We start from the raw sequence: 26,226 nt of genomic DNA on the forward strand, positions 1-26,226 counted from the left end.
TCAAAAATCATTCTAATATGCCGATTTTGTTACATTATTATAAATTATTATTAGTTTTTAAATATTAATAATGGTTCTTATTATCATTAATGATGAAAACAATTTTTGCTGCTTCATATTTTTGTGAAAACTATGATTTTTCCATATTCCACTATGTTCTTCCCTCAACTTATATGAGTTGATATGTACTGTACCTCTCCAGTCTCAGTGCGTGCACTTAATCACTGTAGTGCACGGTGCCACTATGATAGTGTTTAGCTTAGCACCATTCATTCCTTAGGATCCAAACAGGGATGAATTCAGAAGCTACCAAACACTTCCATGTTTTCCCTATTTAAAGACGGTTACATGAGTAGTTAAAAGAATAAGTATGGTGACACAAAATTTCCTAAGCAGATAAAAATTATGACTATAATGTATGGTGGAAGAGCACTTTGCAGCACTTCGACCTCGGCGCAGTAATATCATCACTCCTGAGAGTGCGAGTTTTCAGGAGTGATGATATTACTTCGCCGAGGTCGAAGTGCTATAACTTAACCAGAATGAAAAGTGTTTCTAAAACACAAAAGTTTGAAAGTCACACACTGTTTCTCAGTCTTTTCCTCTCTCACTTCTCTTCCTCTCTCCCTCCATCTGAAATTTGGCATCTATGATGGCATGGCTAAGCCACTGCTCTGGCACAGAAGGAAGTGCCAGGTGTCCACTGGCACAAAGCCTTGGTAGATGAGGCAGTGGTTTTCTATTTCTGTGGTACCACACCCTTGGCCCTGTTAAGAATGACATAGGCTTTACGCTCACTAAATTTACCTCTGAACTCACAGAACTATTCATATCCTTCAGCTACTGCAGCAGTCACCTCTGTCCTTCTGCTACAACATTGCAAGCTGCGACCGGTGAAAACAAACAAGCTGGTGGATTAGAGTCATGAGAGAGGCTGCTAAGAATAGTTAAGTCCCTCTTTGATTATGTCAAAGTAAGCGAGATGGCAAGCGTGTGTCAGCAGTCATGGTCTGGTTGGCTATAATGCCACAGGGCTGCCTACCTCATTGTCTGTCCCTACGTCCAGCATAACAGGAAGGCACTGCTGAGGCAGCATTCCACCACAGGCGGTGTAGAGGGCCAGTTTACCCACAGGGATGCCCATGCCATAGCAGCCCAAATCCCCCAGTCCCAGAATCCTCTCTCCATCTGTCACCACTACAGCCTAGCAAAAAAATGTATCCAAAAGTACAAAAGTTATTAAGACAGACAGCAAATTCACAAACAGACTGCATAAATAAGCAATAAAAAAATCTGGGCTATTCATTATTTTAAAAGATACAGTATATACTCACACCCATACATTAGAGGTCAAAATTAAAATTTTTTGAAAGAAGATTTTTTTATGCTCACAAAGGCTGCATTTTTTATTATTAAAAAAATACAATAAAAGCAGTAATATTGTAAAATATTATTCTAATTTAAAATATAAAAAATATTTTTAAATATTTTTAAAAATTTAAAATATTTTAATATAATTTTTTTTCCTGTGATTGCAAAGCTTTTCCGTAGCCATGTCAAATGATCCTTCGGAAAGCATTCTTATATGCTGATTTGGTGATTATTATGAATTTTAAACTTTTTTAGGATTTTTGATGAATAGACAGTTCAAAATAGCAAGATTTATTTGAAACTGAATTGACATTTTTACTGTCACTTTAATGAGTTTTTGTTGATTAAAAGTATTACTTACCCCAACCTTTTGAATGGTAGTGTATTGTGGTTTCCACAGAAATATTAAGCACCAAAAACTGTTTTCAACATTGATAACAATAAGAAATGTTTCCTTAGCACCAAATCAGTATATTAGAATGACATCTGAAGGATCATGTGACACTGAAGAATGGAGGGAGGATGCTGAAACTTCTGCTTTGCCATCAGATGAATAAATTATATTTTAAAATTCTTTTTCTTTTCTTTTTTTTTTTTGAAAACTGTAAAAACTAAAGAAAACTATAAAGCGTGCTGGCTGAATATATTTTTTGGTGTTTTTGTCTTGGATTAATCACATTTATATTTGATTGGCTAGGCTGGCTTATGAGTCTGCCCTCCAGCAAGAACAGATTTATTGTTTTTATAATCACATTTTCACATATTAGCAATAAACAAACAAATTCAAAATAACTGCATGAGCTGTGCAATTCAATCCCATTACTGGACACAACTGATCCCAAACAAGAACAACATGTTTTTTTCCGTTAACACTGTGATGCAGATGCAGAAGGTGTTTTTTACTGCTTCATTTCATGCCACCCTGTACATCATTACCTTAATAACTTTTAAATGCCTAACGAGCAGATTAATATGACTTTTCAGCATTGTTTTCACAGTGTGACTGAATCAATGTCTCTGGAATTGTTGAAACCCTGGAGAGTGTTAATTTGTCTGACAGTCAGAGTTCTGGTATACTGTGTAATAGTACAGGGTGGTGTAGTTAGGAGTGGGCAAAACTCACACGAATGTCCTTCTCTGGCCAGCTCTGAAGTAGTGTAGAGATGTGGGAGCGGTCATGAATTGTAATAAATAGGCCCCTAGAAGAGAGAAAAACAAATGATAAAACATGGTCAACTTAATTGATTCTGCTTTGTGTCCATGTCACAAGTTCTTCCATTCATTATATATGGAATCAAATTATCAAAACAAAATAAATACTGAATTAAGAGTTTATATGAATGTATCTCTATATACCTCTTTAGAAAAGTTTATATGGTATTTTCTTTTCATCTTTCATGCATAAGTATTTAAAAGCTCAGCACTGTTTTGTTTACAGCGATAATTTAGGAAACGATTTAATACCGCTGTTCCATAAGCGCCACCTTCTGGCAGAGAATGAATCTGCATTCTCATCTGCTGTTGCGTGCAGATGTTTTATGCTGCATAATTTCACAAAGCTAAGGTCTGAGCATTCTGTTTATTTTATGTTCATCTATTTTTTTTTATTACTGTTTCTCCTGTCATGTGACTCATAACTTTCTGTTACCCCCTTTCAAATATAAATATGAGGTGAAAATCAAATTTAAACTTATACAAAATTAAGAAATGTTTCTTTGGCAACAAACTGAGATAAATGAAAAAAAAAATAAGTTTAAGTTAAAGTACTAAATTACTAAAACTGAAATAAAAATTCATTAAACCTAAATAGTAATATATAAATAAACAAAAACTTAAAAAGTACAACAAAATTACTAATGAAAAATTTAAATGTAAAAACAAATGGCAATTAAAAATATTAATAAACACTATAATAGAATAGAATAGGATTAAGACTAAAATAACACTGGTCTGTTTCAGGAGATCAGGGAAAACGCATTGAAACTCAATGGAAATCCCTCTAAATCTTTATATTTTGCTGTTATTGTGTTGCTATAGAAAAAGTTGATTATATATTATCTCTTTCAATTTCACATGACTGCTTTGCTTTATTTCTCTACTCTCCATTATTATCACATCCAGATTTTTGAGATAGGATGGCCTCCTCAAAGAAAACAGCCCTGAATAAAAATAAAATAATAAAAGCAGGTAAAAAAAAACATAGATGACAGAATGCAATAATCAAGAACACAGACAATTATTCTTTTGAGCATACAAAACTTTACAATCAGTATCATCAGTCTTGCAGTGAACAAGAATGAATCAATTCTAATCAACCTCCCAGTGGAGCGTTCTATCATCCCCACAGGTGCTAATAATAAGGAGGTTTTTATGCCCACCCATAACCTTCTGACCATAAACAAATCAACAGCTCCATTCCCTGGGCTACTGAAGAACAATTTCTTTAAAAGGCTTCTCAAATGCAGATCCCGTGACCACTTGTGATTGAGTTGGAGTGTAGGATCAATGATTTTGTCACTACACTTTGCACTAAAAATGCAAAAAGAAAGAAAGAACAAACCACTTTCACCCAAAAGTTTTTATTGCTTGAGCATGGCTAAAACTGGCCTACCAATCACACCATTAGTGTTTATTAAGTATGGAAAATCATGTTTGTTGAAGGTGGCAGGGATCATGTTTAAGTAGAGATTATACTTCACTGATTCATGCAGATGAACAAACGCTGACACTGAGATTTTCTGCTCCATACATACTTAATGCAAGATTTGCTCAGATGTGGCATGTGTTTGAACAGTTTTATGTGTGGTCTATGAATAGTGTTTAATCTTGGTGTGTGGCGTCTCTTGGCTGATAATGCTTGTAGGGAAAAGTTATAAATTACTGGATGAATAAATATGCAAATGACAATATTGCTTTGTTTTGTTTTACATAGACTTTAGTGTCAGAAGGTTCAGTAGCTAAAAACAAATGCACTTCACAGTGGCATTTCACATGTTCTTGGGCTTGCAAAGATTCTCTATGTCGTTCAAACTCTCCCTCTTGACCGCTCTTTTTCTCTACAGTTTTTATTTTCTGGTCTCATGAGATTCACTAAGCATAGCTGGATGAGCAGGACTCCTGGGACATCCTTCATCCTTGAACTCAAAGGTATCTTGAGGACATACACCTACTGTAGATCTTTCTTCCTTCCACCCACAGCTTCGTGGATAACTTCCAATCTCTCAGTCAGCCTGAGTTCACAGAATCCATAAAAAACAAATTATTCTTACATCTGGAAGAATCTTGAAATTAGACTTCACCAGGTGGACTAGATAAGAGTCCAAGAATCCTGCTTAAAGAAGACACAAATGGAGACCATCTTTTGACAGGAAGAACTCAGGCAATGACAGGAAATCTGAAGATTGGTATAAAGCATATGACTCCAGGAGTAAAGCTTAGACATCCTTTGAGGCATCAACAAGATGTTGCTAAATTCCAGTGCAGTGGAAAGGCACATAAGAGCTTTTCCTCAGAAGCTGACCCACGGTCAAATAAAAAGCACACACCTGGGAGCAGGGATCATGTTTGAAACACAAACATAATTCACATCGGATGCACCTCTGACACAGAATTCTTTAGAAGCCATTCATCTCCAAGCAACATGATGAAACATCTGCTAAAGCTTCAGTAAACAAACGTAAAAGTATAATAGATTAAATGATGATGCAGATTTTATCATTAATAAGTGCTGCAGTATTGTGAAAACCTTGCTTGAATGTATCCACTGAAAGCCTCACAACTAGTGACCATTATCTTCCTCAGATCCAAAAGTTAAAGGACAGTTAAAAGAATTTTAAATATACGCTCTTTGCTGCCTATATCCAATAGTTCTGTGCATGTGGTTCAGCTGTTGGTCATAAGCATTAAAATGAAATCTAAAGGAGTGGTTGCAAGTAATTTAATTCATATCGACCCCCTTTTTTCCAATGTTCTACTGGGAAATAAGTTTTAGTTTTCATAAAAATGTTGCTTGGTTATGTCTTAAGTTCTTGCAAATTTGTTTAACGTCATTGCAAATGATGTTATGATGCCTTGGAAACCTGTTTCCTTCTCAAAAACACTTAAAAACTAAAGTCTCCCAGGTTTTGACTGCTCTATGATGTTCTCTTCCACAGTGAATCATCTTATGCATGATGAGGGGAAAACCACAACAGATCTTTTAACAGTTTTGGGCCATACACAGACAACCTGGACAACTTGGTACCCACTGAAAGATGGCTCAAACTTTGTTATTGAAGAACTGAGCATTTCTTTTGAGTGCATGAATGCACTGTCCACTTGAAAACTGTGGGTTTAACCTGAAACTGTGATAAAAAACAGTAAGCATAGCAACAGATGGACCTTTTTTTTTTTTTTTTTTTTTTTTTTATGTCGCAACAGATCTATGCTTTAAGTCTTGGACTTAAAATGCAAACTAATATACCTGCCACAATGTAATGTGTAACGTGATTCATTGTTCTTCATTTTATTACTAACTTTTCATTTAACTTCACTTAACAGTTAAATAGTTTCAACAAGGATTTGTTCTGGTACTGAAACTGGTTCTAAAAATTTCACTGGTAGTGTCAGACTAAATTAAATAAATTTTGGACAACACTAGTCTGGCATGATATGAAAAATTCAAATATTAGACAACCAACCAATTAAACGAGGAAGTCCTTTCTGAGCAGATTCATAATAGAGACCTCCTTATTTAACATTAATATTCAGCTTATTCAGTTCTCTGTTAGTGCCAGCTCTATTCTGCCGCAATTATTTTTTTCTTCTAAAAGTCAAGTGAAAAAATACAGCAGTAAGAAAGACAAATGCTCTGATATAAGATCTAAAAATTATTAATCAATGGAGGGAGACAACAAAGGGTCATGAGACATTAAAGCGAAGATGACCTCTGTAGAAGCCACAAAAAAGCCAAATGCAATCAGCCCTGAAAGCTTATTTTCACTGTATCACAATCATTTTCCAACTTCTGCAACACTGACAAATGTTTATTTATTTATTTATTTATTTATTTTCTGAAGAAAAAGCGTGGTTGGGAAAGGGGTGGTAATATGTTACTGTTTTCTGAAATGTATCCACAAATACAAAACATCAGATGTACAAAAAAAAAATAAAAAAAATATATTTACATGAAAAAAATTCTTAAAAAGTTATTAAAATTAATGCATATAAATACACAAAATACATATACATAAATCTAAAATAGAAAAATCTGAATCATGTTAATAACATTAATTAGTATATCTGGAAATAAATTGGTGAAATTCAACTATCCCAAGGACAGAATAATCCCATGGAGATCTGGTTTAAATAAATACAGAAAAAGAAACGTGATGATAAAGGACAGCGTAAGGAATGGGACATGAGTTTAAATTATGTGGCTGGATTTGACCAATTTCTGGCCCCAAATAACACTGGCAATACAATACTTTCAGCATGTGGTTACTGGTTTCTTGACACAGACTCCTTCCTAATCCTGATCTATGAGATAATTACAGGACAGAAAGTTCATCAGAGTGGAAAGAAGTGTATGGAGGAGAGGAGAGGAGAGGTTACTACACATTTACTACAATAAAACCATGGTTAATTTTTGTAAGGCATGGTCTCAGCTGATTATTATGCACAGCACTGGGCACATGGTCTTTGAAAGGAAGGGCAGATTTAAGTTCCACCTTTATGAACCCCCTGGGATATTTACTGAGTTGGCAAATGGAAATGTGCCCAGAGCATGTGGTGAAAAATTAAAGTTCTGTAAACATCATCTTGCTTCAAACGTCATTGTGGGGACACAATCCACTAACAATAAAACCGAGAGTCTAAAATCTGTGAGAGCGCTGTGTGGGAGTGTGCAAGGGTGTGCGTGTGCTCTGAGGGATGGAAAAGTGCTTGGCTGGAACGAGATGGGGGACGCGGATGAAAAACGAAGAATCAGCTGGACAAACACACCATCCGTTCTTTCCAACTCCCTCTCCTCTGCTCTATGCGGGCCACTAGCAGCAACAATAGACTCCTCTCCACCCATCTGCCGACGGCAGCCAAACTTTCCTCTTTTCCAGTAAGAGAAGCGTATTGCATGAGACGTTCATCTCTCTGAACCGTCCACCCTTTTCCTTAAAACCTGTGTAAAGTGCAATGCCATTTCAGCTCCTGAAATCAGAGAATTATAATCCCAGACCCTCACCGTCAGACCTCGAGTGCTAGTCTGAGGTTTGCATCGCTCTCGTTATGAGCAGTCTAGACACGGTTGAGGGCTTTTAGATGAAAAATGACTGCTAGAAAGAAATAAATATAATGATTAAAGTGTGTGTAGATGGTACTGGCCTTCCTCCTTCAATAAAACGTGGTCTAAATCAGCTGCATTTAAATGTCTGTGGGTCAGAGGGGGCTGCCCGTCTATATTTGTGGGAGTCACAGACAGTTCCTTGACCCGGCATCCAGACAGCCAGAAGAGTCAAATTACCCAAGCTTACATAACAGTGAAACACACACACACAATGCTAATGGAATAAGCCCTCTGCAGCAAAGTAAAAAGGACAGATAAATTACAGCCATGCTCCATTTTTCCATCAATTACCATGCAGGAATTGTTGCGTTTTGGCGTAACGTTGGCTATGAAACAGCTGACATGCTTAAAAGGCTACATCAAAATAACGTAAATGGCTCATTGTGCCACAAGATGACTTCTACTCTGCAACAAAGGCCAAAACTGCACTAACATCCCATATGAAAATAGTATTAGCTGTGTCTGACCACACAGAGACTCTTTTAAGGAAAGTTAATTCAGAAAACCTTGGAAATTAGATAAAAGGCAAAGTTACAGCATTATTAAATATTGCTTGTGTGACTATGATTTATGGATTGTACAGATTTGCTATATTTTATAGATGAATGTGGGCTGCATTTTCTACAAGCATGTAAAATATAACAGCGTCTTGTGGGACAACTGTACACAAATCACTGTTAATGCGATTCACATGTCTCATTGGACCCCATTTTAACAGAAGATTAATGTAAGGTTCATGTAAAATAGTACAATAAGCAAGATTTGATCATTTAGAGATAAAAAAGTAATAATAAATAAATTAATTGTGTGTGTGTGTGTGTGTGTGTGTGTGTGTGTGTGCGTGTGTGTGTGTGTGTGTGTGTAAATGCAGGAAAATGCAACGTTAAAGGGATCGTTCACCCAAAAATGAAAATACTGCAATTAATTACCCTTATGTTGTTCGAAACCCGTAAGACCTTTGTTCATCTTCAGAACACAAATCAAGATATTTTTGATGAAATCCGAGAGCTTTCAGACCATCCATAGACAGCAACACAACTACCATTAAAATAGTACATGCGACATCAGTGGTTCAACCTCAATTTTATGAAGCTACAAGAATACTTTCTGTTTGCAAAGAAAACAAAAATAATGACTTTATTCAACAATTTCTTCTCTTCTGTGTCAGTCTTTTATGTGTGTTCACAAGAGAACCGCGATGCATGTGTGTGATGTGTGTGGTGGAGAACGTCCATCTCGCTTAGTTAATCATCTGTATATTTTGGTTCAAATAAGTAAGGCATACAGGTTTGCAACGGCATGATGGTGAGTAATTAATAACAGAATTCTCACTTTTGGGGAACTAACACTTTAAGTGACATTTATCACTATCTGTTTGATTTGATGTCTTTCTTTCATGCTGACTGAGTGATTACATGAGACACATTTCCCTCATTTGATACATTGCATGCCGCTGCTTGAACTGAGGTGCTAAGTCAGAATGTCACACAATAATATTGCATAATTTTGAGCAGCCATGAAAAAAAAGAATTTCCCCAGATTTTCAGCTCAGTTGACAAAACATTCTGAACCATCATCAATTACATCGCAATGGAGTCACGCAGAGCTAGTCAAAGTTTCCATAAACATTTACGAAGATGTAATTTACCTGACATTTTTATCCAAAGAAAGATACAGTAAGTGCATGAACAGTCTCCTTAAACAAGGTTCAATGTCATTCTCAAGGACACAATGGTAATCATTCATGGTTTGTTCCTTAAGGGGTTTAAGAATTCAACCAGACATTCCCCACCCCATTTTACATCAGATTCAATCGTGCATCTTCACTTTTGGCATGTAGGTACAAGTGAGAGGGCTTGGGTAAGGTGCAAAGTGGACAAATTCTATAATCAAACAGAAAATTTGAAAAACAGCCTGAATTGTTCATGACATGTTTATTTAGGTAAAGCTTTTCCAAACAAATACATCAACAATATATTCCAAAGCCTTCTCTGTTGACTGTGGGTGTGCTGCACCCACAGTGCCTGTTGAATCGCTGCTATAGTGCGATGATTACTGCCAATTTCCCCTAAGCAAAGCATCCAAATCATCTTGAGCAGCTGTGTTTATGTGTCTAATGAGAATGAATATTCAAAGAAAAGGTCTATTCAAACAACATGTACAGGCAAGGTGCACTGCATATAAAAGAAGATTTCATAATCACATTAGAAATCTTAAAAACCATTGTAAACATCAAATCACAGCTAAAGAGTTTCCCATATGCAGTCGAATTATCCATCCACTGCTAGCATGGCATGGTGGTCCATGACGTTCACATTTCTCCAAAATTTTGACGCCATGGAGATGCAAGCAAAAAATAAGTCTGACACCACAGTTTTAATGATGACAAACTCCCACATATCAGAATTATATTCACAAATGGAGAGGTAAATCGAAATAGAAGAGTTACTTTTTTTATATACCTCCGGTCACACAATTTCATTTTTGCTGAAATGCCTGTCATGTTTTTTGGGTCCTCATTAAATGTGATTACCATCCTGAGACACAATTTATACTGAAATTTTGCACGTCACCCTTTTTGAAGTACTGAAGTGATGTGCAACCTCCCGATGCCTTCCAAGTTATAAAACTCCAAGACTAAATGCACTTAAAGGAAATATAAATGCTTTAATAATGTCCCATAAAATTTTACAGGTTTTTAAGGCCACGAGCCTTACCTGTATGTGTGGTATTCTCATCTACAAAGAGTTTTGGGTTCTATCCACATTAGACGGAAAGATAAATCTGAATTTAAAATGTCCTGTTACACATAATTATTTATAAGTTTGCATCCGAAACCAAACGTCAACAGATTTGCTAAAAAGAAAATGAACAACATGACAAGTTGAGATTAATGGGCTGAAGACAGTCTGAGTTTTTGTCCCTAAAGGTTACTTTCCCACAGTTTCAAAGAGGACAAATTGCCCACAGGCTTATTTATTTAACTAAATAACATTTAAAGTCTGCTCAGGCTGAGATTCTGCTTTCCCACAGGAGTTGCTGGACTTACTGAAGCTGATAAAATAATAAGGCACTAAAATTAAATGTAGAAGCGTCAGCACAGTGACCTTGGACAGGGCCTTTTTTAAATATGACACCACACAGAGTTATAAAATGCTGCAATAGTGTTCTGCACTGCAAGAGTGACTGCAAAAGAGAGTTCTTTCCTCCCCTTGAGGAAATCATAGCATGCTGCATAGTGTTTTTACAAGCTCTTATTAAACACACTCTGGCATCTTCAATTCATTCCCAAACTATTAAAAGATTTCTTTACGGTCAGGCCAAAGACTTTGTGCTGTGACTTCCCCACTTCGCTTCATTTCAGAGAAACAGTACAGGCAGACCGGAGTCTGGAGCTTAACTTAGTACTAAACTTCATATAAGGAGTTTTTTTTCCTGCACACTAGGTTTAAAGAGATTAAAGTTTGTCCAAAAATGAATTCATTATTGTATGACGTTCTTCTTCCATTGTACACAAAAAGAGAAATTTTTAATAATATGCTAGGGTTTTTCCATGCAGTTACAATGAAAGGACCCTAAAAGTAATCTATTCAACAAGTGCACCTGGAACTGAAAGAACTGTATTTAAGTTGTCATTCACTAATAATTCTACTTTCTGGGACCTGGACTATTTCATTCAGTCCACTTCATATGACTAGTAGGTTGAGTAAATTAGTTGCAGGATGTTCGTTTTGGGGTAAAATATTCCTTTAATGTCTTCCAGCCATAAATTCTAAACATTTATGTTAACTTAGCTTTCATATTTACCAATTTCATCCAACTGAATTGTGCTTTCATGAGCTTTTCCATGGAAAAAAAAAACAATCAAAACAAAACAATAATTGCACAATGACACTAAATCCAAGCCTCATGCATTCCTATGTAATCTTAAAACAACAGGCAACAAGCATTATGTGATTTGTTAAGCATAGATCATGGTATAATGTCTTATCCCTGCAAAACACGTGAAAATGCTTTCATAACATTATAAGAATATTCTTATCCCTGACAAATAATGGTGCACATGGCTAAGACCTCTAACAAATGTTATTACAGATTGCTTGTTATGCAAGATTTATGTTTTGCTAAACACTGCTTAAATTTGCTACACTACTTTAAAATGAAGATGTTTTCAATGGGTTTTTAGAATCCACAAAAAAACCAATGAGCAAAAGCTTCTTGCCGAGGTGACTGGAAATTAAAACAACCTCCAAAAGCAAAAAAAAAAAAGAAAAATGGCATGGACCCAGACTAACACATCTGGATCAACAGCTAACCTAAAATAAAACATCTGGGCTGTGAATTTTTTGGCCTCTGAGACCGAAGACCAACGGTTTAAAAGTATATAAAAATGCAAATAATTATTACAACATTGATTGCGTGTATAACACCTGTTTTTCTCTGTGTGATATACTTTATTGCCCCCTTTATAAGAGCTGACACTAAAACCTGGTAACAGAACAGGTCAGAACAGTGTATTTGTACATTATGTGAGAGTCACTGGGTCAGGTGCTGTGCTGCTCCCTTGGAGGGTGGGGGTTGGGGTGGGGGTGGGGTTCCTCAAATCCTTTTAGGACTATAAAGGGATGTATAGCTCAAATGCATCTTCAAGAGGTCTGGTGTAAACCGAAAGCTACAGTACACTTTAAACAACGCAACTTCATATTTAAAAAATTTGCGTAAAAAAAGAAAGAAAATTATTTAAAAAAAAGAAATTAATACTTTTATTCAGCAGGGCTGCATTAGATTGATCGAAAATTACAATAAAAACAAGTATAATGTTTCAAATGAATGTTTATTAGACATATTTTTATGTCTAATAAATGCTTTTCTTTTGAACTCTCAGTTTCCAAAATAAATAAATAATATTTAAAAATATATTAAACAAAATTGATAATATAAAAAAATACATAAACAATTATATTATAATAAACAATTCCTGAACACCAAATCAGTACATTAGAATGATTTCTGAAGGATCACGCAACTCTGTAAAGGCTGCTGAAAATTTAGCTTTGCCACCACAGGATTATAAAAAAATATATATTATTTATTATTACAAAATTATATTTTACAATATCTTAAGCTAGAAAAACAGTTGTTTTAAATTATTTTAATGCATTTTTAATATGTTTAAATATTGTTTGGGCCATTGTACAAGATATATATATTTTTTTATTTCATGCTAAATTTATTCATTTTGCCTAAATTTAGTATGTCCTGCAGCCTCAATTTCAATTTCTGGTACAAGAATCACAGGATTGCAAACCGTGTGACACATGGGACCACAAACATGCAGCACATTTTAATAATTCTCTGTATCAAAAAAACAAAACAAAAAAACTATAAAGTCAACACCGCAAACTTGTACCATTTCAGCTGCTCAAAACAGTTATCTACAAGAATATATATATATATATTCTTTTAACACAGAAGCCTCATAGAAGTTTTTTTTGCCCTCTGATCAATATCTCATCATATAAAGAAACAATCCCACAAAGATGACTCTAACTCCTACTTGGGATAAAGCAAATAAGCAGAACGTGCCGGCATGTCGCAGTGGTTGGAAAATGAGGTTTTTGAATAACTGGAGGGCATTCACATCCATCACAGAATGTTAAACCATTCAACCTCTTACCACTAGGAAATGGGTTCTTCTTAAATGAGTGCTGTGATATTCAGTGCTTCACGTACTCTACAGCAGAGAAACGACAATGCATGCAAATCCACAGGACAGGAAGACGCTGGGAGTCTCTATAACACAAATTGTTTTTTAAATTGCTCTGGCATCTGTACTAACACTTAAAATATTTCCTAATTTTCAGTCTTATTTAATATTATTACCACAGTGCTCCATACTTCCATCTGGATACTTCCATGTGGAAATACCACCATAAAAGCTCTTCATTATGAACTACTATATCAACCAAAACTGCCAATGCTACACCTTATTTCTTTCACCAGCCTCACTCGCTTTAGGGCAAGGTTCCACCATTTTACAAGGAGGAAAGAAATTTCAACGGCCAATTTCAATGATTTGTTACAGAGAAACATTGGCCCGGAACTGTGTAACACTTAATATTGCGCAACAACAAAAAAATATTGCTTTTAACAAAATCTACTATATACTGTATCACTGTTGGCTTCAAATCACAATGTGTTGCAGACACCCAAAGATCACAAAACAACACAGAACAAAAGAAAGACAAAAGTACTGTGTATATATCTTCCATAATTTGTGATGTCCACCACAGTGCAATTGGATCAAGAAGGCCTAAAATTCATGTCTCTAAGGCATCTAGTTTCTGTGGACAACATTAAAAAATGGTAGCAGTAACAAGCTAAGCACAAAGTGTGACATTACGGTTTTACATTAAGAACTATATATATGCCACATGGAACCGAGAGAGAAATTAAACTTTACACAACCTACAGCTGTGTGTTTACTCTGGATGTGATTTTTATACCCCACCAAGCCTATACTACATGAGCTCCAAATTGTTTCACAATGTACACAAAATCAGCAAGAGAATTAATCCCAAATGTTATGCCATATTTTTTTCAAATCCTTGTAATTCCAAATTTTATTTCCATGTTTTTAATGCAAGAATACATCTTAAACTGATGGCTTTCCGGAAACCAGTAATCAACCGCTCAACTTCACAAGATTCCTATGAAAAGGTACAACTGCTCTCTCAAAACAGGGGGTAAATGAAGGAAAAGCGAGTTTCTAAAGTCCTATATGCTCATCGATCTGATCTTAGTGTGTGTGTGTGTGTGTGTGTGTGTGTGTGTGTGTGTGTGTGTGTGGGCCAAATGAAAGAGTGCAAGTTTTAAACCTCTATATGTCCACCCTATATTCTGCATAAATTACAAGTCTTATAAGAAATCTCTCTGTCATTACCTGAGGAATAATAACAGGAAAGATCTCTGAACACACACTTTATCCATGCTGCCTTTTTAAACAGGTCAATAAACTACTGTAATTAGACTGTGTTTTACATCTAGGCAATTAGACAACTGCAGTTTTGACCTTTGGAGCTGCCACTGCAAACCCCTCTTACTCAGAATCTAGTAAACAAACTGCAGTGGGTTTGTAAGTTTAATGAAAAGCTAATAATCAATTAAATCATAAAAATGTCAAATCTAAATAATTTTAAAGTAACAACAATCAAAACAAAACACTTACTAAAAAAGACTAAATATTTTATGTTTACCTGCATGTCATGTGACCATTAGGCAATGTCAGAGAACCGTGAACATGCAAATGTTATACTCAATTATTAAAATATTTATTTATTTATTTATTTAAGATATTAGGTGAAAGAGGTTCAGATGGCAAAAAAAAGTTCAGGAATCCATGCATTACATAGAAAAAAAAAATGTGTGCATTTTAATGTGTTTGAAAGACAAAAGCCTTCCAAAGACACAGTAATACATGGTTCAATAACCTACTGAGTGATCATTCAAATAAAAATGAATGTGTTCATCAGTAGTTGATGCAAAGTTGAAACAGTTCTTAAACCTAAAACTGATTTTCATAGATATAGTTCAAATGCTATGTAACAACATATATATGTGTGTAAAGTAAAGATTTGGGACAACAAGGGTGAGTTGATGACAGAATATTAATTTTTGGAATTTTCATCATAGTAATATTATTAAGTGAATGATGAATTTGCACCAAAACCACAGTAGTTTGAATGTACACACAGTCATCAACAAAAGATATGGAAATCTTTTCTCCTTCATTTTACTTCTTCTATTCATTCCGCTATCCTAACAATGCACAATTATATGGTTAGCTGCATTAAGCATAGTTTTTCCCCTGCTGTCCTTCCACCCTATCAGAACAGACCTGGGGCACATTTTTGGGTTGCAATCCACCAGTTAAGAACCACTGTCCTATATCAAAAAATCAGAAGTAATGAGCCTGCTAGGCATTCTTTCCAAATACTTTGCATTCAGGGAGATTGTGGAAGGCTCTTGTGTAACACTGAGAGTGTGGAATGCTCTAAATTTTCCCCTCATTTGAGGATCCTAGGAAATCCCTCAAAATGAATCACTGAAAACAATGAAAAGACTTGAAACGTATTCTTATTTTTGATCATGTCCCGACCTAACTCACTCCACAAAGTGGAGCATTAATGGAAAAAAAGGCAAAAAAGAGGCATCATTTGATAGATAAAATGGGTGATAATGGCTGCTAATCACAAGTTGAATCAGCAAAGGAAGCCGAGAATGATAACAATCTCACAACATATGCCAAGCTCTTCAATGAACTAAAGGTTATGCTTATTTATACTGGCATATACTGTACTTCAAGGAATCAAAAAAAATATAATAATCTGATAGTTCAGTCTCCAAATTCAACCATAAAGTAGATTTCTGTAATGACAGGATGTTCAAGTCTCCAGGTAGATGTTTAAACATTCCAGAGGCGTTCAGTTTCATTTGCCTGGAGGCGAGATATTCGACAATTTGTAGAACAATTCAAAAAGCAGAGAAACAATGCCAGGAGCTGAAAGAAAATCTGTCAGTAGGATGGATGTGTTTGCTTAAGGAACGTGTTGAAGGAGAAAGAACTTAACTATAAAAACAAATGAAATTACATTCAGCAGTCTCTTACCTAGGTCTCCTGAATGTAAGGCCATACTGCTGGCACGCTAGGCCGACCGTAGGCGTGTACACAATGGGCATGAATCTCTCTATGTCTGAGGTCAAGACTCTGTAAAAAAGCTTCTCATTACGGTCCTGAAGGCCCATCAGAAAGACGTATCTGTAAGAAAGTAGAACATAAATACGTCAACATGCATTAAAGGACATTTTATAACAATGTTCAGCAAATGCTAAAGGAAAAAAGCAACTAGCTAGAAAGCAGGACAGACACAAGGTTTGGAGAGTAGCTTCTGGGTTTTCAGGCCCTCCTGGGATTATATTGCTCTACATTTAAAGGGATAGATCACACAAAAATGAAAATTACCTCATGATTTAATCACCCTCAAGCCATCCTAGTTGTATATGACTTTCTTCTTTCAGATGAATACAATTGGAATTACATTAAAAAATATCCTAGATTTCGATATAAGCAAAAAAAGGAAAATGTTTTTCCTTTGTTCCACTCACAATGCATGTATGACAGTTAGCGGAAGTCTTGAGATTGTGGTTATTAAAGTTTTAAACATGTATATTTGTCTTACACAAACGCATTGCTTCACTTCAGGAGGCCTTTATTAACCTGCCAGAGCTGCGTGGAGCACTCTTTATGATGGATGGACACACTTTTTTGTGCTTCAAAATCACGATCACTATTCACTGCAATTATAAAGTTTGGAAGAGCCGGGACATTTTTAAACACAACTCTGACTGTATTCGTTTGAAAGTCGAAAGGATGGCTTGAGTTGAACTAGGATGTACTTCTGGGTGAACTATCTCTTTAAGGGAGGTTTATGTAAACCTACCCAACGATTTAAAGTTGGCATCATAGACTTATGTTTGCAAAGACTGATGAGTAGACTGGTAAATTTAATGTAAAAGTTTGCTGCCAAAATGGAGCTTTTGAATACAGTATGTGACAGGGAATCTGAGGGAATGTCAGATTAATTTGTTTAATCAGTCAGACCTTTTTAATTCTTAATCTGTGATTATGGAAGAAAAGAGGCAAATTTTAACCACCAACAACAGTCAGTAAGCATGACATCTTCTACCCGTATTTGAGCCGTCACAATTCAGCTGGCGTGACACCAGCTTAAAGGAGGAACAGACATGCCAACATCCACAAGAGTGTGACAAAAGTGTATATGAGGAAACAGAAAATATGAGGAGTGAGGGGAAAATGTGTGAGACAGAATGAAAGAGACTAATAATACACTACATTTTAAAGAAATCATTCTGACATACCCCTCCTTGGACACCAAAATAGACATCATTTTTATATTTATTTTTTTAACTTTAAAGGATTTCATTAAGCATTATTGTTATTATTATGAGGATGGCTACTGTCACAGTGTCGGGAAAAAAAAAACAGACTAAACAGCTTCCTCTGTTTTTAAAGAAAAACCAAAGCTTGTTTGTCTTTAATTTTGTATTGTATGGTGTACTTATTGTAGTCAACAACACATATAGTATTTTTTTTTATATATATATATATATATATATATATATATATATATATATATATATATATATATATGTAAACCCAAGCAATTGTTTTTATCATTGTTATAATTATTGAATAAATCTTTATTATATGAATATATATATATATATTATTATTATTATTATGTAAAAACAATTGCTTGGGTTTACAGTGTAGGCAGAGGGGCACATAATAGGAAAGAAATTACATGAAAATGTCAACAAATGTAGTACAGAGATGACCAGACTGTCACATTAAAAAGTCTTGACTGCTGCTTCTAAACAAAGCTCAAGAATAATTGGGGATTTTCCCTGCTTATGTCAAAAAGCTTGGAAAAATACACACTGTGCACAAAAATGCCCCTAGAGAGCTTAGACACAAGTTCCTTGTTATAGAATTACGTTTAAGAGAAATACGTTCAAGTTCAACATCTGACCCAAATTACCAAGACCGCGTCACATTCCCCATCAATCCGAGCGAGCTTTCCATCAAGGCAAAAGCATAATATCTCTCTTGTTTGGCTCAGAAAAAGCGTGTCCACCTTCCTGAGGTAGGAGGAAACAGATGTTCACCAGGACTGTGAAGGGTGGAATGAGAAGAAATCGATCTCTGCGTGAATGTTGTCAGCTCTTTCGTGATAACTTAGATTCCAACATTCTAACAGCGTTTGTGAGGGTGAAATGTGTGAGTGATGTTTTGCCACCTTAACTGTGTCTCAGGAGAGTCAACCAAACATCATTCTTGAGACTCGGCTACACTTGAATCTGGCTGGATTGGCTGTCTTCTATTTTGGCAAAGCCAACTGCTGTTGTAAAGCTGTATGTATTCCCAATAAACTGTTGAAAGTAATGGTTTTCACAGAGTTTATACGATTTCTACTATATGCGGTGGCGTTGTGAAGAGCAAGGCAATACTTAAAATGAGGTGCTTAGACTATGTTAACAAGCGTGATAATTCTGGACCTTAAGGAACTTTATCCTTGCATACACTTAAATCAGATAGACAGCTTCTTTCTTAATGCATTTCTCTTTCTTTAAAACTTTTCCAACCAAACTTTTAATCTTAAATGTTTTTCCTGATGTGAAAGGCTGCACAATACTGCAATAACTTTAATATCACAATATGATAATGTGTTCAGTGAGTGTACAATCAATTAATGATTTTTCAATAATTTAAATATTTTGCAGTCCCACTGATGTGTCAGCCCTTTTCCTGTTGATAAAAGTCTAAAGGTTGACAACAATTGTGTATTATGGCAAAACAGGCATCAAGATTTACAGTATTCTGTATGCATTTCTACAATATTTCCCCAAAATGCTGTGTCTCCAAAATCACTAAAGGGTGAAATTACTTACATTCAAAGCTCCAAATCATGAATTTACAATATTTACATACTGCATTACACACACTCAAAAAAAAAAAAAAAAAAAAAATACTGTATGAATGTCACACTATTCCTTACAAGTCACGACATTCCATAAACTCTGTGCCTTTTATCTGTGCATTTAAATAACAAGTGCCATCAGTCACCACAGTTTCATTCTTTACCCATTTGTTGCAAAACACCACCCCATTTATGAGCCCATCCAATCATCATATAAAGAAGCCAGCTTCTATGCAGGACAAAAATACAGTGACTGAAAGCCCAATGTATGACAATGAAAGCGAATCTCAAATCGCATGTCAATACTACACAAGGAGCTTTTATTTAGTTTATTCATATGTCTAGAGAGAGAGAGATTATGCATAATCAATGCTTTCTGCAGTCCCTAATCCAAGCCAATAAATGATTTTACTTGCTTTTTTCATCTTTGATAAAAATACCCTTCAAATATTTTTATAAAAAATGTTGGCATGTTCCTGTCCCTTCACAAAATTCAGGCAGCAAACATCAAAATAGCTCTGATAGTCTGGTATAGAATCCTCGGTGCTCCATCAGTCAGTAATATGCATGCCAAGGTCACGGTCAATTGACTGAAAGAGACCCATCCAGAAATAAATCGCGTCCACTGTCTGGCAAAGACCATTACGTGACTAGTAGCCTTGAGATATGATGGAAACATAACTTCCAGGCCTGCAAATCATGGGATAAGATCTACTGATTTGGGAGTGGCATTACAGTATAGGGCTAATGAATTCTATGCTATTTAGATGATACTTTGATGATGCCTTTTATGTTCCGTCAACCAGCAGGGATATTCAACTCTTGATGTCTCTTTGCTTTGTTGTTCAGAAAAACAGAGAAAGCAAAAAAAACAAAACAACAGTAAGTCTTATATCTAACACTATTTCTGTGATCTGATAAGTGTGAAATCTTGTTACAGTGAAAAACAGATCGATATGAGACAGAGAAATTATAGTGGAGCAAGACTGTCTGACAGCAACAGGATGGATGCCAGTACACCATTTCCTCACCTGTCCAAGTCATCCTTTTTCAGCTCGTAGTTTCTGAGGACCCGCAGTACCTGCACATCCTGGCTGAGGAAGCAAGGAGGCAACAAGCCATGAATGCCAAGCTGCAAGCGCTCCTCCAGGGAGAAGGCCATCCCCTGCAGAGAGGACACAGAACAATCAACAATTTAAATTTTTCTAAGTTTAAAATTGGAGTGAAGTGAATGTTGGAATCCATTTTATTTCCATTTTATTTGAAACAGCAAAACAAGTTAAAATTTATGACAAAACATGATTAATTCATTGGGAATTGATTGGATGGTAAGAAAAGTGGGCGATACACACTTTTTGCGCAACATATCAGCATATTAGAATGATTTCTAAAGAATCATGTGACACTGAAGACTGGAGTAATGGCTGCTAAACTCATAAGAATGAATACATTTATTATATTAAAATAATAATTATCTTTTAATATTATATTAAAACGTTATGGTAATAAATATATATTAAAATATATATAAAGGACTTATTTCATAAACATTATTTTATATAAATATGTATGTAGATTTCCTGTTGATTTTTCCTGTTTACATTTAAATTAATTACACTTGCATTCTGCAGAAATATATAAAATCTCTACAAGGGCTACTAAAGTAACAATGAACATATATAATTTACATTCATTTCAATAATTAATCTTTACTCAGCTAAGCCTCTGCAGCTATATTATTAAAAGATTGTTTTGAAAAGCTTAAATAAATCCCCATATTTCCCTTCCATATGTCTCAGATGACTAAAAGGCTTCATGTAGTTGCTCATACAGCTCTATTCCCAACTAATGTTTGTTATATGATGAAGTCTGTAATGCAAGCAAAGCCAAGGAATGGTCACATAGGTGCACAGCCAAAAGGGCAAGACTGCTACTTTGCTGCCGTGACCTTTGACATTTACCCTGACCCTGAACTCTACAAAACAAATGCTACAGCCAGGGGGCCCTGAGTTCATATTACCAGATTCCTGTTGAGTAAGACAGTGCCCCACAGAGATGGATGCCTATTTAGGAATATCTGTGAGGACTAAAAGCTGTGGCATTTGAAGCCAGCCTGTCTTTTCCTTAATGACAGACTTGCATCATCATTGCCGCACCTCTGGCTGCTCCTTCAGAGAAACCACTAAGGAAGGCCCAAAACCCTGAAAGGCTGTGCTAGATTTGCTTTTTAAACAAGTATATGCAAGTTTGGCTTTTTAGCCCTTTTTCATCTGGTTATGTTAAATGGTCTATTTGTAAAAATGATTTTGGCATTGTAAACACATGAAGAGTAGTCTGCACACGTGCAATAAGATGTGGTGTTATTGACAAAAGTGAGACCAAAAGGAACTTGCCATATAAACATTCTGAGGATTCTGCTGCTGCTTCATGAGATTCAAGTGAAATGCTATATTTCTGTAATACTGTATATGCAAGCCAATTTAACTTGATCAAAATAATGCTAATTTTGCAAATTAGATCATACCCAGAAAAGCAGGCAAAACAGACAAAAATATATTAATACTTACATATAATCTAAATAATTATAAAAATACATTAATATACTATTTAAAATATATATTAATATTCTACTTTTTGAATCTTCAAACACACAACTGTCCCTAGAAAATGCTCTTTGTGATAGCTACAGTACAAATACAACCAACAGCCCTCAATAAACGACAGTGTAACAGTACTTTTTGGCTTCTAGAAAGATGCTGTGGCAAAAATACAGACTTATTACTCAGTAGCCATTGGATGTTATTTGTAGTTTCTATCGTGTCTGTCATCTTCTGAAGCTAACTGTGCAGTGCTCCACTGATGGTCTGTATTTAAGAGCTCTGCCATGTCTGAATTGCAACCTTTGTGATTAAAAACGGACATTCTATTTTGCTCGAAATGCTGGTGGTTTATACAAGACTATCCCTAGACACTTATGATTACATCAGATTTCCTTTCTGTTGGTTTGTAGGGTTGTTAAAACACTAATTATACCGTATATTAGAGACTGGAGAGCTGTCAAAAACATATCCAAGACAACTTTGACTTAAATAAGCATTTCATTGACCTTTACTGACACATGCAAATGGCTAAATGTGCTTTGGTAGGGTGTCTACAAGCCAACATATTCCTGTAACTAGTGATTTGAGAAGATTGATGATGAGTCGAAAGCAACAGCAACAGACATTCTGAATGAGAACAGCTCTAACTAATCAAGTATAATTACTCAGACAGCTCTACGAACAATGAAAGGTTCCTTGTGTCACATGTGTAATGGAGACATCGGTGGAACTGGGCCCAAGCGGCAAATTAATGCCTCTGACAATGGAACTCTGGAGGGCACATCCACAGGCCCCAGGACTGGCATTCTGATTGTTGCCATGGATGGCTGGATTGGGGAAAGTGGTCTGTTTGATGGCACGCATGGATGGCAAGATTAAAGAAATGAGTCCCGGAGCTCCTGTTAGGGCTTGCGTGGGAAATGGTGAGGAACTTGGCCCTGGTTATGAGCAACGCTGTGTTGCCAAGATGCCAAGATGAGTGCGACACTTGTGAATCTTGCTCTATATATAGAAAACACAATAGTAGTGCGGCTATCTAGATAAAAAAGGATTGAAAACAGTAGGAAATGAAAAGATTGGCAAACAGAGTAAAAGTCTATGGATGCATCATTTTAAAGCACTTAAAGGGATAGTTTGGTGAAAAACCACAGGAAGCCTTCAAAGCCACAATGAAACAGAAGTAGAGAGAGAACTTTTCTCTGTATTGTGGCATATACGAGTGAAACAGATTATCGGGGAAAAAAAAAGTAGGGGGTACATCTGTTTATCAGTACTTCTCATTACAAGTTTGGAAAGACGGTTGCACATGCACATTATAAGTGATCAAAGCTTAGAGCAAACGGAGAGATAAGTTAATATTGAAATAAATCTCAGCCTTTGCAATTTCATAATAACATTAAGTTATATCACAATTTGTTTTATTGTGCAGTATTGTATTGTGGAACCCTACAAACCTGAATAACTGTCGCTCTTCCTTCTGTAGAACACAAAAGAAGATATTTAGAACGTCAATGGTGTTCAAATAATGCTGAAACATCAAAACATCATCTTTTGTGTTCGACAGAATAAAGAAAATCACAGGTTTGCAACAACATAATGATAATTAAATGATAAACTATCTAATCTATGATAAACCACTAAGAGTCAAAATGCAAAGAAATGCTTATATCATAGGGTCTGCCATGTTTTGTTGGCTCAGTTTATTACAGCTTTGCTTTTTGTAGCAGTTAAGGGACAAGCGGAACAGGAATGTGTGAGCGCTTCCACATGCATAACAACCACAATAAAGACTGTGTTGTGTGCCAGATTTTTATATCCACACAAGCTCAAGCAAGAAGAGCTGATGTGCATGCCAACCTGCAATCACAAGATCAATGCCACCACTCTTCTACTTTGGCCATGACCAGCACCACCCCAAACACATAGCACTAAGTACTCTGTGGTAAACATAAAAGCCTTGTATTTGACCTGACAAAAGCCTGTCTACAGCCTTCAAAAGCTCTTCTAGACTTCAAGCAAGAGGTCACGTTGAAGAACACAGAGATTCCAGTTCAAACAACTCATTCGAATCCTGAAATTCCCGGTACTTCTACACGGAAAATGTTGCAGCTGGTCCATAGAGGTGCCAAAAAAGCACCAAGGTAGAAGAAAAGCAAAGCAAGGCTGTTCTTCAGTGGAACTTTACAATGGAAGTGATGTTTTTTGATCCTGTAATGGAGAATACATGAGAGTCCGTGAAACACATCAGTGTCAACAGCACTGTAATGAGCTGCTTTAAAAAAAAAAAAACATTGCATTTTCATGTTCTCAATGGCGAGAAAAGTTGAGCTGAGCCATCTGCATAACCTCTGGTTTCCAAAACCATTCCTTATAATTTGAAATTTGACTTATCTTTGACATAGTCTGGACTGACTTAATGTTCTTGGGGTGAGACCAAAGCACTGCTCAAGGGAGTTTCTTCAACTTTGAGCAATTCTATGTTCCAGTGGTTGGTTTTTATTTTATGAAAACAGATTCTTTCTTTTCTTTTTTTTCTTTTCTTTTCTTTTTTTTTTTTGTTATATGACGATCATATTAAAAAATCATTTTTAGAACAGTTTTACCCAGACTTTAAATCTTACATTTACATTTAGTCATTTAGCAGACGCTTTTATCCAAAGCGACTTACAAAGTAGAAGCAATCAGACCAAAGAGAGCAACAATATACAAGTGCTGTGACAAGTCTCAGTTAGTCTAGCACAGTGCACATAGAAAGGTGTTTATATATATATATATATATATATATATATATGGCTTTCTTCGGCTCGTTGAAGACCACTCTGGCTGCTGCATTCTGGATCAGTTGCAGAGGCTTGATAGTACATGCAGGAAGACCTGCCAAGAGAGTATTACAATAGTCCAGTATGGAGAGAACAAGAGCTTGAACAAGGAGTTGTGCAGTCTGCTCTGTTAGGAAGGGTCTAATATTCCTAATGTTGTATAAGGGAAACCTGCAGGACCAGCCCGTTGTAGCAATATGTTCTGTGAAGCTTAACTAATCATCCATCACAACTCCCAAGTTTCCTGGCTGTCCTGGAAAGAGTTATGGTTGACGAACCTAGCTGTATAGAGAGGATGTGATGAAGTGCTGGGTTGGCTCAGATCACGAGCAGTTCTGTCTCAGCAAGGTTGAGTTGAAGGTGATGATCCTTCATCCAGTCTGAAATGTCTGTCAGACAGGCTGCTATGTGAACATCTACTGTCGGATCATCTGGTTGGAATGAAAAGTAGAGTTGAGTGTCATCAGCATAGCAATGATAGGAATAGCCATGCTTCTGAATGACAGATCCTAAAGATGACATGTAGATGGAGAAAAGAAGTGGTCCAAGCACTGAGCCTTGAGGAACCCCAGTAGCAAGAAGTTGTGACTTAGAAACTTTGCCCCTCCAAGACACCCTGAAGGACCTACCAGAGAGGGAGTTAAGACTTGAACCACTGGAGTGCATTTCCTGAGATGCCCATCTTCAAGAGGGTGGACAGAAGGATATGTGGTTAACTGTGTGAAAAGCAGCAGACAGATCCAGCAAGATGAGTACTGAGGATTTGGAAGCTGTTCTTGCCAGTCCCAGGGCTTCAGTGACTAAGAGCAGCGCAGTCTCAGTTGAGTAGCCACTTTTGAAGCCAGATTGGTTGCTTTCCATTAGGTTGTTCTGTGCAAAAAACATAGAGAGTTGGTTGAACAGAACTCGCTTAAGTGTATTTGCAATGAACAAAAGAAGGAATACTGTTCTGTAGTTTTCTAAAAGTGCTGGATTAAGAGAGGGTTTCTTAAGCAGTGGGGTTACCCAAGCCTGTTTGTATGCTGTGGGAAATGTACCAGAGTGAAGAGAGGTGTTGATAACGTGAGTGAGCATGGGTATAACTGAAGAAGAAATGGCCTGAAGGAGGTGAGTGGGGATAGGATCAAGTGGACAGGTAGTAGGATGATTGGAAAGGATAAGTTTAGAAATGTCTGCCTCGAGAGTGGAGACAAAGGGGGAGAGAGAAAGAGTATTTATGGTTATGAATTTTTTTGTCAGTTTTTGGTGTGGAGAATTGGTTGCTGATGGTTCTTGTTTTATTTATGAAGAATATTGCAAAGTCATCAGCATTATGAACTGATGAAGGAGGGGGTAGAGGAGGACAAAGAAGAGAAGAAAAGGTTTTGAAAAGTGTGCGAAAGCCAGAACAGTTGTTAAATTTGTTGTGGTAGTATGTTGTTTAAGCAGTGGAGACAGAAGGAGGAGAGGAGTGACTGATCTACACTAAGGTCAGTAGAGTTATTTTTTATTTGTGCCACTTTCTCTCTGTAGCCCTGAGTCTAGAGCGATGTTCCTGGAGAAAATCAGACAGCTGG

General features: G+C 36.2%; 1 protein-coding gene across 1 annotated transcript in view; it reads right to left on the reverse strand.

Annotated features, from left to right (window-relative positions):
* Positions 1-26,226, reverse strand: part of LOC109106606 (NADP-dependent malic enzyme-like) — an 83,181-nt gene that overhangs the window by 26,400 nt on the left and 30,555 nt on the right. The window contains exons 2-5 of the mRNA XM_042741299.1: positions 20,283-20,416; positions 16,359-16,508; positions 2,495-2,570; positions 1,043-1,204 (exon numbers count right to left, since the gene is read on the reverse strand). Of these exons, the coding sequence (XP_042597233.1) occupies positions 1,043-1,204; positions 2,495-2,570; positions 16,359-16,508; positions 20,283-20,416 (522 nt within the window). The remainder of the gene's footprint in view (positions 1-1,042; positions 1,205-2,494; positions 2,571-16,358; positions 16,509-20,282; positions 20,417-26,226) is intronic.

The sequence above is a fragment of the Cyprinus carpio genome, chromosome B16 (genome assembly GCF_018340385.1).
Source record: "Cyprinus carpio isolate SPL01 chromosome B16, ASM1834038v1, whole genome shotgun sequence".
Taxonomy (NCBI): Eukaryota; Metazoa; Chordata; class Actinopteri; order Cypriniformes; family Cyprinidae; genus Cyprinus; species Cyprinus carpio.